General features: G+C 38.3%; 1 protein-coding gene across 1 annotated transcript in view; it reads right to left on the minus strand.

The window, feature by feature from the left end:
• Window positions 1-435: 435 nt before the first annotated feature.
• RBM33 (RNA binding motif protein 33) overlaps window positions 436-18,205 on the minus strand; it is a 167,461-nt gene continuing 149,691 nt past the window's right edge. Inside the window, exons 18-19 of the mRNA XM_044678623.1 lie at window positions 1,424-1,512; window positions 436-892 (exon numbers count right to left, since the gene is read on the minus strand). Coding sequence (XP_044534558.1) covers window positions 844-892; window positions 1,424-1,512 — 138 coding nt within the window. The 3' untranslated portion in view covers window positions 436-843. The remainder of the gene's footprint in view (window positions 893-1,423; window positions 1,513-18,205) is intronic.

Raw genomic sequence — 18,205 nt, forward strand, 5'->3', positions numbered from 1 at the left:
ATCAGAATAGTGACTACCAATGTTATTCCCCCAGTGTTCAAACTTACAAAAGAAGTGGCGAGTACTAATAATGAACCCTTTATGGGCTGGCAAATGAAATTTTAAAATGATTCTTTTTAAGCCTATTTAACTCTAGGATTGAGAATGGGGAGAGAACAATTCCACTAGGAACAGAGAGAACGCGAGGCGGGGTTTTGAGTTATTTACACGAGCGAGAACCTGTCTCTTCCACTGGTAGGACTCTTGACCCAACACCTCTAAGCCCTTGAAGGCTACAAAAATACCAGATCGATCCCCCCCCCCCCAAATTTTTGATCTATGGTTGGCATGCACCTTCTGAGGTCTTTCTAAGAAGAATCAAATGTGTGTTAAAGAAAATTATTTTCTATCCTACGCTGAAGATAAGAGCAACCATTATCAAATATTCTTTGCTAGTAAAAAATATCTTTAGGATGGGGGCCATGTTAATGTTCTTTCTTCAATCCAAGTCACTGTGCTCACACAGTCTGATTTTGAAGAACAAAGTCTACATGCATCGTAAGCACTTAAAAAAAAAAACAAAAAACAAACAAAAAAAAACAAAATGAAAAAACCAAAACTATAGTTCCTTGTGGCTACGACAGGACGGGGAGCAAGTGGACACCAAACTCCTATTTGCTTCTGGGTCCTCTAAGTTCGGCTTTTCTTGGCATCCATCGTGCTTTTGGCAGCTCCAGACCACAGTTAAGCAAGATTGTAGACTGCCAAGTTCTTGGCTCCTGATGTGACTGCTCCCATCGCCTCTCCTTGGGAAAATTCCACAGTAGTTTCTATAGCATAAGGGTCGGTTACTCTTAGTGGAAATCATTCAACAATCAGTGCCACATTTATGTGGGACAAATCTATCATATGCCTGTGGAAGGTTAAAGAAATGGTCAATTGTCAGTCAACTCTGAGTATCACCAGTAAAGTCACGGAGGCCAAAGAAAGCAAAATTTTAATGGTTGGGCCCTGTGTTAAGAAACCTCGAGATACAAAACCAAAACAAAACATAAACCAAAATCCAAATGTACAAAAAAAAAAACCAAACCAAAAAAAAAATAAAAACAAAAAAGATCCAAGTGCGTTTGTTTCCATATTACAAAACAAATTCGGTACATTCATACGAAAGGTTTCGATGACCGGTTTTGGTTTTTGTTGGTTTCTGTTTTCAAACAGTCCACGTTCCCCACCCTGCCACCCCCCCGTGTCCCCCGTCACCTTCCCCCCTCCGAATGGGAAAAAACCAAAACTCAAGGTGATACACAGCTTTACAGGAACACAGCTATTGTGCAAAGCAAAGGAATGGATACAGAGCAGATCACACAAGGAGGGGTGCGAGGGCTTCCCTCCCCCCTTAAACCGTGGTAACTTCAGAGGTTCCACTTAAGAATACGATGGCTACCTGTGGAACTTCTGCTGAAATGCTAAAGCGTGTGCTGGCTCCTTAAACTTCGCGATGGCTTTCCGTTGCTGGGGAAGCATCTGTAAACTCTACATGGGAAGAAAAGAGAGAGAGAGAGATTCTGATGGCATCACCATCCCCACGGACAACGTGACAACAAAAACACGCGACACCCACGGGCCCGGCGACCAGCCTGCAGGGCCGGCGCTCTTTGGGTCTCCTCTGTACGGTGGGGGAAACTCAGAGGGGCCGAGGGCCGTCCTCGGGGCCGGACAGCCACGGGCCGAGCCCGGCTCTCCGACCCCGGGCGCGTCTGCGTTTGGGTTGGGACACGAGGAAAACTCGAACACCGGTTTTGGGATAACACAGCCTGCCTTCCTAAGCTCCCTGCGTGGCGCTTTCTGTGCTGGGACCTGGGCGGTCCGGGGAGCCCCCAGGGATGGAGACGCCGCCCAGCCGCCAGGCTCCAAGGGAACCCCTCTATCCACTACGTTATGGCGTCTGGACTGGCGGCATCCAAGCCAGCCAACCCCGGAGGCTCGCCGTCTTCGGAGCTTGGCTCCGGGTATTTAATTCTTTGGATGGACGTGAATGATCAACCTGTGTTTTTATTCTGTTTAACTAATAAATCAAAAGGCAGTGTGGTGTAAGGGGGAGAGGGCTCGCCTCAGGGCTAGGGAGTTCTGCCTCTGACAGATCGTGGCTGTGGGATTGTTTAAAAAAATAAAACCGAAACCCAGACCTTCCACCTTAGAATCAATACTATGTACTGGTTCTACGGCAGAAGAGCGGTAAGGGCTGGGCAATGGGGGTTCTGGGTCACACAGCTGGGAAGTGTCTGAGGCCGGATTTGAACCCAGGACCTCCCATCTTTAGGCCTGGCTCTCAATCCACTGAGCTATCCAGCTGCCTCCTGGCAGTGTGATTCTGATATAACTATATATATATATATATGTATGTATGTATATGTATAATTATATATATTTATATAAAATATAATATAGTATAATGTAATATGATATAGTATAATGTAATGTAATATAGTATGACATAGTGTAATGTAGTATGATATAGTATAATGTAATGTAATATAATATAGTATAATGCAATATAGTATGCTATGCTATGCTATGCTATGCTATGCTATGCTATACTATACTATACTATACTGTACTATACTGTACTATACTGTACTATACTAGACAACACTCTTATAGGCAAGATTCCGACCCACACTGGCAGAGTTATTTCCTCATTCAGGAGTTCCTAATATCGAGGCTATAATCAATCTAGTATCTATCTCTATCCTCAATGACAAACTATCTTATTATGGTGCCATGGATTTTGTGTGTGTTGGGAGGAGGGGTGTCTTAGACAAGCAAGTGACTCCTATTTCTTCTTTTAATCATTCTTTGTTTGAAATCCTGTGATTTAATCCCATATAATTATCTATAAAAATAGTGCAAAAATAGAAATGTACTCATGTTCGATGAATTATTTTTCTTGTAATAGAGAGGGCTATGTAATAGGGCTATGACAAGATCTGCTTAACCTCAGAAACTCCCAACAACCAACTCAATACACAGCATTCTACATGAAAAGCAAGGAAGATTTTTAAGAATCCTTAAATTTGAAAGGTCCAAGGATTAGATTTTGTATTTAGTTACTATGAAATATACTTGAATCAAGAGATTTGCTTTTCAATTAGCTGTACCGAAAATCATTAACCCCTAATTGTCTCCACTAAGATAAAAATTGCTCTCGGCGGTTCTAACATGATCATTTGCAGGGTTGGTGCTGAAACACTTGGGGAAACTCCTCACCTGGCAGTTCTTTATATCAATGGAACCATAAATTCAGCCCCTTTCCTGCAAACATATTATTGGAAAAAGATCCATTTTACTGTCTTTCCAAAGGTTTTTGGTGAGTGTAGGGTCATAGGATCACGGATTGAAAGGTGGATGAGACATCCAAACCGTCTAGCCCAACCTCTTTGCTTTACAAACTAGAAAGCTGAAGACTGGAAAGACTATGGTTTGTATACAAGTAGTCGAGATTCAGAACTAGATCCTTTGAGTCTACCTCTTGCCATGACACTTTGAAAACCCCAAACTAACAAACCCCTGGCCCCTGTCCAAAGTGTTTTCACAGGAATAAATCTGTATTTTGGAACTGTATTCAGTTGAAAAATAAAAAAAGATCCTTAGCACCGATGTCATCTCAAAATCTTCCCTCTGGTTCTCTCTTGCTTCCCAAGGTTTGATGGCTCACCCTTGGCAGATATTCCTGAATGTGTGTCTACCAACCCACCTCTCCTTAGAGTGAAATCTAGGATCAGAGAATTTAGGGCTGAAAGACAGCTTGGAGTTTGATTAACCCCATCAGACAAGGAAACTAAAGCCTAGAGAAATGAAATGATTTACAGTCACAAGGTAGTAAGTAGGGTGAGGACCCTCCATGTCTCCGGACCAGGGGCCTTCCTGGAAATCTCCCATTTTAATGCTGTGCTTTTATCTCAGTAAGACCCAAACAGAGTTCTTCATCTCTTGCTCCTGTCCCTCCTCTCCTCTCAATTCCCCCATCTTTGTGAAGAGGCCAAACATCCTTCATAAAGATGACAACATGCCTAACTTGTATATATAGCACTTTTAAGAAATCGAGAGACAGCTCTGGCATAGTGTAGAACAGTGTCTTTGGGGCCAGGAAGTCCTGGGTTCAAATCCCTTCTCTGACACTGGCTGGCAAGTCCCTTGACCACTCACTTCTCTAGGTCAGTAGTGTCAAACTCAAAAAGAAATGGAGATCATTAGGCTTCAGGGTCTATAGAAGCTGCATATTCACTTAGAAAACAATCTATGTTCTATTGTATTTTATTTATTTTAAACATTAAATGCTTCCCAATTTTATTTTACTCTGGTTGAGCCTTCCTTGGAATGTTGCCTTTGCATGTGGTTGGCCCCTACTGGACAACCTCTGCTCTAGGTAATTTTCTAAGATTATGTTGCAGGAAAGGTGCTGGTCTGTGTTGTTAAAGGGAGTTTTCTCCCCTGGGGATTCAAAATTATAATGAAATCTCAGGTCTAGTTGCCATCTCCCTTTTTAAGGTTTGCAAAGTATTTAATCACCCCATGAAGCATTATCCCCACTTAACGGATGGAGATGCTGAGGCAGAGAGAGGGTGGCCTGCCCAAAGTCACAACGCCAGCAAGAGTCTGGGCTGGCAACTGAATTCAAGTCTTCCTAAGCCCAGCACTCTACACTCCGGGACCCCCTGGCCTCTGGCCACCTACGTTCAGAACCTTTGACTTCTAATCGAGTCCATTTTCTCAGTCTTCCTATTGATCATCCTATTCGTAGAGGCATTGTCCTTGTTGAGGTCTCTGTCGTTTTTTGCTTTGTGACGAGAGCTTCCTAAATGGGGTTCTTGTCTTGGGGATCTTACCGTCTTCTCCCCCACTAGTTCTTCATCACTGTCACACTCACTAACCTCACCTATCCATACGTGTCTCCCAGGCTCAGCCTTCTCTTCAATGCTCACTCGATGTTCTCATGAACCCCCAATGATCATGTCTCTGCCCCGGATCTAGACGTCAGCCTCTCCAGAGTCCTATACTCAAAAGTGATGATGTTCCCCCGGCATCTCATGCTCACTTTGCCCCAAACAGAGCTCACCGTGTCCCCAATCTTCACTGCTCCCCAAAATCTTACTGTTCAAGGCACCAACATCTTCAGCCCAGCTAATGCTCCACATATCCTCACCATTGCCAAACCTTGCTTTCTACCCTTGTAATATCTCTCATATACAGATGTCTGTCTTCCTCCTCCCTCCCTACTCTCACAGTCACACCACAGATTCAGGCCCCAAGAGGGATGTGCTGGAGCCAGCTGGTATGGTCTTTTGAGAGTCTCCTGCTAAATTTCTACTAAAAATTCTTATGTTGTAGATTAGCAAATGTCTTAAATCTAGACTTGTTTTGTTGATTGTCTAGATTTAAGAAAGCGATAAAAGAAACTAATCATGGAGTTCAAACTTAAAAGCATGACACATGTACAATTTTATTTATTTTGGGGTGGGGGGAGGAGGAGTTGTTAAACATTTACCAGAATTCTTGTCTGGGTTACTGAAACTTTTAACTGGTTTCCCAGCTCAAGTCTCTCCCCACTCTAATCCAGTCTCATTCAGTTGAAAAAGTGATTTAAATTAAGTTTAGATCTGACCCCATCAGGCCCTGAGTTCCCTATTGCTTGCTGGATCAAATAGGAAGTCTTCCATTTGGCATTTAAAGCTTGTTATAACCTGGTGTTCTCCCCCACCCCCATACACCTTTGTAGTCTTTGTAAGCTTTATTCTCTTTCATTCACGGTAGAGCTCCAATCCCAGCTACACTGGCCTCCTAGCTGCTCCTGTGTCCTTGCTTTTGCAATAGCTTTTCTCCATGCCTGGAATGATCTCTCTCCTTCCTCTCTGCCTCTTAGTATTTTGGCTAGCTTTAAGACTCAATTGGAATCTCACCTTCTGGAGGAAACCTTTCCGAGTCACAGTGAGTGCTCTCAGAGACTTCCTTCCATTGACTCTACACACATATCTTACCAAGCTGTTTACATGTTGTCTCCTTTCATTAAAATAGGAGCTCCTTGAGGGTAGGAGCTGATTTTGCCTTTCTCTTCATAGCCTGGCACACCGCACATGCTTATTAATAAATGCTCACTGATGTATATAAATTCTCTTATCTTTCCTGTCTTTTGAGCAGCTGCCAAAATAAATCTTCCCAATGTACAAGCCGAATCATTTCATTCTCCTGTCTGAAAAGCATCTACTGTTCATAAGGTAAGATGCAAACTGCTCGGGTTTCCATTTAAGATACTCCCCTAAATCAGACTCCAACTTCCCTTGATATAAACTGTAAATGTTATGGTACACTAATCCCCCGAGGTGCCCTAATGCCCAGAGAAACTAAAACATTAATATTGGGGCAGGGGGTGCCAGTGAAAAGGGTTTGAGGAGTTATCACCTTATTGTTGCTTATCTCTGTCTAACTTCCCCCAAATTGGAATCCAGAGCTTCTTCATCTCAGGTTGTCAGATGAAAGTGCTCCTACCATCATGAAGCCTTTTATAATCCTAGCTTAAAAGGCTCTGCTATACCTCATTTTCTTAGACTTTCTCCAACTTCTACCTCTGCCTCACCCATCACACTCTACCAGGTCTGTCTCTAGTCTCCTCCCCCAATCCTAAAAGTCAAGGAATGTTTATTTTCCCCATCATATTTTTAGTCCCCAGAACACAGTGGGAACTAGGTATAATTTCTGTTGACTGTCAAGGAGGCAGCTAAGTGGCACCACACTGCAGAGAGTGTTGAGCTGAGAGTTGGAGAACACCAAAATCCAAATCTGACTTCAGATACTTACTGAGTGACTGAACAATCATTTAACTGGTCTGCTTTAGTTTCTCCATCTGTAGTACCACCAACCTCAAAAGGTTGCTGTGACGGTTAAATGATGTATTTGTTAAAAAGCTGGCACACAGTAAGTGCTTAAGAAGTGCTTCTCCTCACCTTCCCCTTTGCCTTCCTTTCAAGTAGGTATTCTGTTCCATAGAGATCCTGGGATACATGGGTTATCCAGTGATAATGAAACTCAAATAAACTAGACAATCATACTTATTCTCCCATATGCCACTATCTAAATATTTTAAGGATGCAATAGCTCAATAATAGCTGCCCCAAAAGTATCATTTAAAGGCATTAAAATGATGCATTAGAAAGTATTTTGTAGCATGGGTTAGAGGAAAGGGTACTTGATGAGGAGTCCAGGGAACTTGACTTCAAATCCTGTTCTCAACACTTTCTGCAGTGTGGTATATTGCAAGTAAGTCACTTTATATCAATAAACCCAAGGAAATAAAGGACCTGGAATTCCTGACTTCTGAGTACCTTCCATTTCCCAATTATGATTATAATTTAAGTTTCAGAAATGGATGGGCAGCTTCATAGAGGATGAAGAGCCCTGGCCTGGGAGCTTCAGGACCTGATCTCCAGTTAGGGCTCAGCCTCTTCCCAATCCTGCACCCTGACCAAATCTTTTAGCCTCACTGATCAAGCATAATGTTCGTCATCCACAAAAAAGGGAAAGTGCCATCTAGATTCTTTTAGGGTTTACAATGTGAATTGTTTTTGACAGAGCTGTTCTGATCCTTAAAAAGAGAACTAGGTCATTTATGTTCAACAACCAGCTACTGATTTTTACATAATGCCAGTTTGGGGAAGTTTGGGGGCCATTCTTTCATGACTAAATTCTTAGTTTATATTTCTGCTTAGAGCATTGAGATCAGAGATTTAGACATGAGACCCAAAGGGCTGTCTTCGTCAACGCTGCTTGTTTTATGGATGAGGAAATTACAGCCTAGAGCAGGGATGGCAAACTTTTTAGAGGGGCAGGTGATGTGATAACTGTCCTGAGAAGCCTGGGAGAGGAGGAAGGGAGCAGCCTGGGCCCACATCCCTCTGGCTTTCTAGTAATGGACTCTAGCAAATGTTGTGCTGGGCTGATGGCACGTGCACACCCATAGAGAGGGCTGAGTGGTCCCACTGGCATGTGTGCCATAGGTTTGCTACCACAGGCCTAAAGGGAAAAAGTTACACAAGTGGTAAATGGTGACGTTAGCATATAAACTGAGGTTCTTGGGCTCTTCTGGAATCCAAGGATCTCACCAGTGAGCCTCCATACATTCTGGCCACTGATTAATGAATGGCATGAATTCTTTAATGGTCTGTGAAGTCTGAAAAGGACACCTTACAGAGAAGTGATCTTTTATAAGAGAAGTTGGTCAACAGTTAGAGGGAAATATTACCTGAATAAGAACCTGGGCCTTTCTAATATGATCTAAAAACAACAAAACCAATTCTGTAATGGGCAAGTTATAAAATTTTAAATTTCCAAGAAAGATATAACAATCAAAACCACAAGCTGAGTTTTATTGTTGACATCTTTAGTAGTGCTCTTGTAGAATCAATGCAAGAGATATCAATCAAGGTTCTCAGGATATAATGCTGAACTGCTTTTGAGATTCTGCATGATACAAAAGAGGCATCTTTTGTGGTAAGCATCTGTGGTAAGCACTTAAGGCTTGTTGATTGGTTTCTTCATTTTCCAGTTTTCAATGAACTTTTTATAACCAGTTTGGGGTCTCAATGGATCACCTACCTTTTTTGCTAAGACTTGGCTCTGAATGACTTTGGGCACTGTTTGACATAACTGAAATATATCCCTTACCCAGCAGAATGTAATTCCTTTGTGGGCAAGGACTATTTCATTTTTTCATTGTTGTCCTACTAGGACCTCCTTGCAGAGAGTAGGAGCTTAATAAAATATTTGCTGAACTGAACAATGCAGACCTAGAACCACTGATGTGTGCAAAAATTCACCAGTGATACTCATAAGACCAGAAATGAAGAATGTAACTCAATTCCAAGGTACAAATGTAAAAAAATGTCTCAGGCAACAACATCAATGAAAAGGTTATGACTTTTCTATGCAGAGAATGAATGACAACCACTTAAATGTGTAAGTTCTGGTATGTTATTTTAAAAAAAGCATTACTTTCTTCACACAATATGCATATGTGCAAATGTGTTTGCCACCATGCTTTAGATTTGACCTCCATGCTCTGGAACAGTCTTTTGGTATTATCTGACTTACATTTTTCATATTAGATTTCACTGCTGTTCAAAAATGCTATTCAAATTTCACTTACTGGCTTCATCAGGCCAGGTTCTTTTACTCAGTTTCGTGCACTCAGATGTTATTTGAACTCTGTCTTGCACACACATGAGGAATTAGTCAAAGGAAGCCCAAGTGAAAATGTGGAAGGGTTTATACCAGTGATGGGCAAACGTTTTAAAGAGGGGTTCAAAGGAAAGGAAATGCTCATCTGTCAGTCTGTTTTTAAGGCAACTCTTTCAAAGTTTCATTGTATTGTATCCTACTCATTGTATTCATCAGATTAGGAATAATGTCCCACAGCTGAATAGAACATTTCAGGAGGCCACATCTGACCTGCGGGTCATAGTTTGCCCATCACTGGTTTATACAGATCCATATCCAAGACAAGAAAAACTGCTTGAGAGAGAGAGGGTCAGTCACATTTGTGGATAAAATCTTTTTTCCCCATAAAGCTACTTTAGATTGAATGGCTTAAGGAAAGAGGGCAGGCACTCAACTCCAATTAGATGTAGGGTCATTGGCACTTTAAAAAAATCAGGTCATAAATGTCAGATGGCAAGAGGTTCTTTCCTGAAAAGCAGGATAGGAAACTTTGTTTTGTAAGTAGACTTTAAACACATGTGAAAGTCTGGTAAAAATAGCAACCTTATTGCGTATTTCCTTTGAAAGTAATCACTGCTGATTTTGAAATTTCTTGAAAATTATGATTTTCCTATATCAAGAATGCTTAAAGTGAGGTACAATTGAATCAGAGGAAATGAAGGAGGCTGATTAGGACCTAAGAAATTTAGCAAAGCATCAGTCTGACATATGTTTAACCAGAAAACATGTAGAAGAAAGGAGTCATGGCCCAGCTCTCCAATCTTTTTGGTACAGACAGGGTGGGGGGGGGGGGGGGGGTGAGAAGGAGTGTGTGTGTAAAGGTTTAAATGGAGCCATGATGTGTGAACAGAAGAGAAAGGGTGGAACAATCAGCTATGTTTTGACTACACTCCCCAGAACAATCCTTACAAGCTTCCAAGAGGGATTGTGGGAAGGAAACAGGGAACCAGTCAGTAAATAGTATGGTGTGAGGCTTACTGTTTGATTCCAATTAACAGAGTGAGGAATTTCAACTCTAATTGCATTTGTACATGAAACCCCAAGGAAGGTTCACCTAACTGTGAAGTCAGGAATCAGGGGTGGCATTAAACTCAGTGCAGTGTCATGGTTTTTTAAAAGATCCACTGGATTGAAACTTTGTTTAGAAGACTCTAAGAATCTCCCTATATTGGACATAGAAGTTTTATGTATTCATTTATTTGGAGGTTTTCTTGGAGGGGGGGACAAATCATAACTTTGCTTATCTTGTTTGTTGTAATGGAAGAAAAACAATGACTGATAGAAATATTAACTTCATAACAAACTTTATTACCACATGCCCTTGTTTTAAATTTACTGAAGTAACATTTCATTTTAAAACCTTAGCAAAAGATTTGCTGAGGAGACACAAGGCTAAAAACGTTTGGTCTTTTGAAAACTGTTATAAAGAAGATCACTGTACAAAAATTAGCGCATCTGGCTTTAATAACCATAGAAACCTTATCAATAACCATGACTAGAAGGAATCTAAAAATATGAAACCATTTCCCCCACAAACTGACCATGTATAAAATTGACTTTTTGTGCTTCTATAATAATTATTACATAGAAATAAAAAAGTTTTAAGGTTTCTAAATTAATTAGCACTGATAACAATTTGCAAATTGGTCATCACTCAAAAGATAAATGGTTTCTAATTTTTCCAGAGTATGTTACCAATATAAAAAAAAAAAAAACAATACAAGTAATGAAGGCAGGAAAGGAAACAAAAGGCTTTTTTTTAGTTGCTTCATTAATGTACTTTAAAGTCAATGGTACACCACCAAGCTTTCCTTTCATTCCTAAGGAATGAAAAGTTGGAAGGAGGAGGAGTGTAAGTCATTTCAAGTGCTCAAGACTAATTTACCACTAAATTATCAGGTAAAGTAAAATCAACTGTGGTGCCTAATAAATTTATTTGTTTGTTTGTTTATTTAAAGTGTTTTCTCTCTCTCTTTGAGAGAAAACCTATGCTCTGGCCCTTGGGATTCTGTAATCTCCAACGCTAAACAGAGACAGAAGCCATATTCTCTTTTGAGGCAACTGTCAAACAGAATGTTCCTTCCCACAAATGACCATAACTCATTTCGGCCGCACTTGAACTGTGTTTTAACCTGAAAATGCTATTCTTTCTGGCCACCACATGAGGGCAGTGGAGAATGTGAAACTGCCATTTTTCAGATGGTCTAATGAATAAGGATCAAATTCAAATCAATTTCACCTAGTAGGTAGATCTCCCATTACTACTCTCATTTTCAAGGTTTTTTTCTCTCACTGTTCAACTCTCTTTTTCACTTGTGTTTCAATTTTCTCTCTTTCTTCTGGCAGGATTTTCCCAATGCATCTGATGCTCCAGGATTTAGCAGTGGCTTAGGCAGTTTTGAAAGGTGAATGATTATATTAGCTTCACATTATTGCTGCTAATGCTTTTATGTAAACACGGAGTTCAAAAGCAGCAATGGTGTTTGTTAATTCATCTTAGGCAACAATAAGCACAATTCCCAAAGAAGAGGACAACAAGGAAAAAGTAATGTCTTGTGAACTCATACTGAGTGCTGCAAATGCAAAGAACTCAAAATGTCCTTATCAATGTGGATCTGCCCGTTTGGGCCATATCTAATAATGCTCAATTAAGCTCTTTGATGGCAGCCATTATGTAGTTTTTCCTTTTTTGTCTCCATAGTGCCTTGCAAATAGCAGACACTAAAGGCACCTAATAAATGTTTGCTGGCTACATGAGCAAAATGAAGCCCAAACAGAAGGGCAGGGCTGGGATCAGAACCCAGATCTTCTTACTACCAGTCTCATGTCCTTTCCAATACAAATCACTTTTTGAAAACGTGTAATATAAAACTTGAGTTTAAAACTACGGTGCTTCTCTTTCCATCAAAAACAAAACAAAACAAAACAAAACAAAACAATTAGACTCTTAATCATTAATTCATTTCTCCCAGCTTTAGCTATGTGAATTATTTGACTTTTGGGGACTGACCAAGCACATACTAAAATGAAGGCTTGTGACATTCAATAATTAACTGTTATATGAAAAAGATTAATTTAATCATTCATAATGTAAAAAGATTTACTTTCAATTAAATGGGGAGGGGGAAGCTGAGTCAAAAGAAAAAAATTCATTAAAAAGTGGGGGAAGAGAGAGATACTCAAGTTTCATGTAAGTAGTGTAACTGATGCCAGTAGCTTTATGGTCCAGAGAGCCAACTGTTCTTGGTCCTCCTCCAGGTCTCTTTTCTATCAGTCTTTTTTCTCCCTTAACCAAAAACTACTCTTAACTGTAGATCATTAATGTTTTTTGGTAGGAACAAGAGCAAGTAAATAACAAAAAATGTCAATGTGAAAAGAAATACTTATTAAAGCCATTTGCCTAATTGGACAGCCATATGATGATGCATGATTTTTGAGGCAAATTTGAAAGTCGTTTTATTTTAACTGCAACAAATATTTTAAACGACCCACCTTGCACAACTGAGTAGATGTGGTCAATAATGCCTTATTCTGAAATTGAAGTTAAGGCTTAAAATACTAATAAGTTTAATAAAGAAAGGCTGGCAGGCCTGCTTAGGAGTATTCCAGAGGAAAAAAGATACAAATGGCTTTGAATTTCATCCTGATTTACATTTCATTTTTCAGAGACACCACCTCTCCAGATGATTTCTGAGAGTTTATTATACTAATATAAGCAGTAAAATGCTCAAAAGTGAATGCCACTTAGTTACTAGCCTTTTGAATTTATATTCAATGATCCCAATTATAATCTGCACAATCATTCACTTATATGCTAAACTTCACCACTATTAGTCATGAAAATCCTCACAATCTATAATTCTGTATAATGTCTGTATAATTTACATGCTATTAAAGAGTCTTAGCTTATTTTTATATTTAGGGCAAGTTAGTCCTTTTGCTGTAGAAATCCAATCTGGGGTTTTTGCTTCTGTTGTTTTTAAATGGACACAATAAAATTCTACAGAAAGACCAAACTTTTTGATTTTGATGTCTTGAATATCATTCTTTTGCTGCCACTGATATCCCTCCCTCCCTAAAGGTGAACTGCACTCTAAGGCATGCCTAGTTTATAAACATGAAAGCTGGAGTATGTCTCTTTCAAAGTACAGACTCTGTACAGTGTCTGCTCATCAAAATTTGAATAGAAGTTGCTCTGCTGGGGTTCACTGTGACCAATGAGCCTGATTTGTGTCATCTTTGGCAACAATTTGGGGATAAAGAACACATCTCTCCCCAACCACATTTTAGTTACCTCTTGCAACATTTAAGAGTGGCATAACCTAGAGGAAAGAAAATGAGAAACCTCAAGGAAATAGAAAATACAAAGTTAAAACAAATCCCACATGTTTACCCCATCACTTTGGTGTCAGTTACAAAGAAAAAAGATTTTACATACCTGGGACCAATAACTGCACTAAAAGGTTTCAACTTTTTTTTCAATTAATAGAGAAAATTACAATTGCAGTTATTTACAATATACTCCTGCTTATCCAAAATGGTTGGGAAGTAGATTATTCTGATTAAAAGAATTATTATTGCTACCACTGAGGGAGTATTAATATTTTTAAAAAATCAACATATAGTAAAAATAAACTTTAAATGTACATGAAACATAATTCCATCTCATTTTTTGGGGAGGATCAAAGGGGCACCTTGATATCTTACCATCATTATGCACATCAGTTATTATTGTACAATATTATGTATGTGTGAATATGAGGGTGAGAGAGGGAATGAGTCTACTTTAATGATTTTCTGATTGTTTAAATTTTGGATAGGTTGTAGTCTATTTTCTGACTCGGTACTCTCACCTTATCCATGTATCGGCACTAATTTGAAGGTAGCACTGTGGAACACTTAAAAACATATTTTATTGTAACAATCACTAATTTAGAGCATTTCTCAAACTTTTCCCACCTATATCTACTACTAAGGAAACTTTCCACACCACACTAAACCCATCAAAATAAAAATAAATTGAAAGCCTAGGAATACCATACTCTATTCTACTCACCACCCTGGACAGAAAAGGAACAGCCATAAGCAGTTGTGATTGCTTGAGGAAGATGGGAACATACACCATTTTGGGAAGGATAGCATTTTGGCAGAAGTAGTTGGTACTAGGAGTAGTAGACTCTGGAACTGGGAGTAGATGGGCCCTGGTAGGTAGGAAGTCAGGCACAGGAGGCTATAAGGAGCTGATGTTTACAATCTCCTAGCAACTCCTCAGTGAGGGGAAAACCCCCATTTTGAGAGACAATGATCAATAGGAAATAAAGGATTTCTATCATTTACATGGCATTTACCATGGCAAAATTACAAAAGTAGGCCGACTTGGCAAATCAGGCACTACTTGGCTCTCTGGGAGAAATTATTTCTACTAGGAAAAAACAAAATAAACAAAACATGTCACTGTTAAATAGCCACAAAGCTCTTGCTTGTGATCACTGGTGTGGACTTTATAGCTGTTCTACAAGTTTTTTTTTTTTTTTTTAAATCCTAGAGTAAAAAGGGAAGGGGGAAGAAGCTAATAATTACAAATAAGTATGTAAACAAATGCATATTATTTTACTAGTAAAAAAAAAAAGTCTGCCTGTTTTAATACCATTTTTTCTTGTAAAAAAAAAAATTAAGTTTTGAGGAAAAAAAAAAAAAACCAGAACCTTAAGATTGCACCTGTTTTAAAAATACTGACACAGGACAGTGTGGAACTAGCTTGTTTAACATTTGTTCAACATAACCATAAATTCTGCTCTTAGAAACTGAACTTTTTTTGTATCTTAGTAGTCACAAATGAAATATCTTGACCAATTAAAACTTAAGAGCATCCCTCACAAAAAAAAATTTATACATATAAAAAACTGCTAACAAGGAGTTTATGTTTTCTTACCCTCTGTGTGCTTTGTTATAATCATGTAAGAAAAGCAGGTCATTTTATCATGTTTTTATTTGTAACAACCCTTTACAACAAAGAGTGCTACAAAAACCTAGGCCATTCAGAATTTTCCAACTGTTTTGGACAGAAAACTTATTTTTAAGTCAAAGGCACAAACAAATCAAATCACTGTCCAACCAGTATTTCACCATGTTTATCTAATAAATTCAGAGCTATGCTTTGGTATGTTTTAAAATTTTTTTTGGTACTAATAAAGAAATCCCAAAGATAATGTTATGGTGTCCTAAGAAAATTTTGAGCAAGTTATTTTAAAGTATCCACAAAGGACTTTGTAAGTAAGATAAATCATAGAAAGAAAATAATCTGTCCTCATGTTACAACATTTCCTTGCATTGGGCATATATACATTAAAAAATATGTTCAGCTCACTGAGGGGACAAAACACAAATATTTTTTCTTCCAGGAAAAAGAGGAAAATCTGAATTTTTGAGAGTAAATGTGGAAAATGAATAGTTATCCAATCAGCTGCACTCTGTCAGTCCTCTGCCTCTGGCTGCTCTGTTCTCCCCTTCCTGAACCATCTTCAGCTCTTTAGCTAATAACTGATCCTCACAACAACGTTAGGGTTCTTTGTCTCAACTACTGCAGGGCATTCTCCCAATGTTTTAGGCTCCAGCCTCCTGTCACAACCAATTAGGGAAAAAAGAAGAAGAAGCTATATTTAGCCACTGAAAATCTTAACATAATGTTGATGAATCTGATTACTTAGACAAATATCTCTATATTATTTAGAATCAATGTAACAATGCAATGAATTTTTAAAATATTTAACTTTTGTCCTCATATTTGTGATTCCACCTAAATTTTTACATATAAATGATTCACCTAGTTTAGCTAATGGAACAGGTCATGTAAAACAGAAGATAATATACTGCTTTTTTTCTCCCAGAAGTTCAACTGGATAAGGAAATTAGGCCAGAATGACACTAGATTTAAGGGTAAAGGACAAGTTCCTAATGAGTAGAGAGTGAAAAGACTTCATAAGATAGAAACTTGGAAGAAGATAAACAATTAAGACATGTCTCTGATTTCACCACCTAGCTTTTAAGAAAAGTAGCATCTATTTGCTACTTGGGATCTCTAAAGAGGTCAAACCAAGAAGAACTATTCTAATACTTTTTTAGAACAGGCAATTAAAACTGTTAATCAAACTAATGAAGTTCAAGAGAGGGTTCCAGGGACTGGTAGTTTCTCTGCAGGCTACCTTAAGTCAGGAAGTAACTTGAATTTCTTTAAGAAGCCTATGAAGGGGAGGATTCATTCAAAACAGAAAGCACTGAGGGGCTGGGAAAGGGTACAATCAGGAAACCTTAAGGGGAAATGGTCAAAGGTGTCAGAGGAGGCTGCACATAGCTAACAAGTAGTAGTGGCTGGGAGTTAAAAAGGAAGAATAGAAAACCATGATTAAGTGCTTAAACCCAAGTACACCATTAGTTTTAAAAATTACAAACTGTGATAGAAATCAGTTTGAAAAATTTTAGCCATTTCAAGATTAATAGTACTTTATTATTAATGGTGTAAATATATTACAAAATTCTACTCTAAATAATTTCAACAAGCCTATCACCAAAAATGTTCTTTTGGAATATGGACTAATGCAAACATTGTAAAAAAGGCATGACATATTAATAAGCCCTTTTTGTTTACAAGGTGGATTATACAAAAACAAAATTAGTAAATATATTCTGAAAGTGTTCTAAACAGAAATATTTAATACATCGAATGAATAAATCAACACATGATGTAATGAAAGTCATTTGATTTTGCTAGTAAATATAATCAAACACCAGAGAAACTATAATTAATGGAGAAGAAAAATCTGAGGGGTGGGTAGGTGGATGGAGAGAGAGAGAGAGAGAGAGAGAGAGAGAGAGAGAGAGAGAGAGAGAGAGAGAGAGATCCTAAAAGTCAGGCTATATAATGTTATTACACTTCTTCAAACCTACACCAAGTTCTGCATGTTTTCAATTATTAAAAAACTTCCCAGTAAAGAAAAAAATGGGGGAAGGAGGGAGGAATTAAATTATACAATGTCATTTTAAAATTAGATACCTAAGAATATATATATATATATCTTTTCAACTTTTGGAAATACTTCTGTATTAGGACTTATCTTAATAAGCCTATTGCACAGTCAACTTTTGATTATATAAGAATAATCCAATTACAGATTATTCAGGTAGGACCTTCTTGACACCCCTTTGGATGCTTGCTTTTGGGTTTTTTTTAATCAGCACATGGGCCGAGGAAATTAAAAATTATGAAAATCAAGTCAGAAATTATATCACTTGTTTGAAGCTTTGATGAAAGCGAGTTTTTTTGTTTTGTTTTGTGGGAAAAAGGACTAAAGATATTGGCAGAAGCTTATTGGGGGGGGGGGGGTTAATGTCAATTTCAATTATTCATGCTCTCACCTATTCCCCATTAGCTCAGATAATCAAGAGTTGGCTGTACTTTGCCACAGCAGTAAAAATAGCCTAAAAACTTACTTCACTAGGTTCTGTCTTTTGGATTCCAAATACAGGTGCTAGGAAAATACACACAAAATTGATTAATTCCAAGGTTATTTAATTTGGAATTTAGTTTAACTTCCCATTGTCTTCCAGAAGATTTTCTTTCTACCATTATTTCATAGTAGTTACACATTATTAGCACACATATTGACTTTCAATAGTATTATTGATCTTATATTTACAGTAAGGCACATAGTAAAAAAAATTTACTCTATTTTTTCCTCCAAATAATATTGAGAACTTCATGTTAAAATCAGGTAAAAGATTACCGGAGCCAATTTTACTAGCCACTAATTGTTCCTGAACACCAGTTTTCATAAAATGCAGATTTCTCATTAAAGCAATGCTATTTCCAAAGATTATCCAACATTCTAATTTTCCAGTTAAACTTTTAAAAAGTAGAATCTTATTTAATAATCCAGCTTCTTTCACAGCATTCAAATGACAT

The sequence above is a fragment of the Gracilinanus agilis genome, chromosome 5 (genome assembly GCF_016433145.1).
Source record: "Gracilinanus agilis isolate LMUSP501 chromosome 5, AgileGrace, whole genome shotgun sequence".
NCBI lineage: Eukaryota > Metazoa > Chordata > Mammalia > Didelphimorphia > Didelphidae > Gracilinanus > Gracilinanus agilis.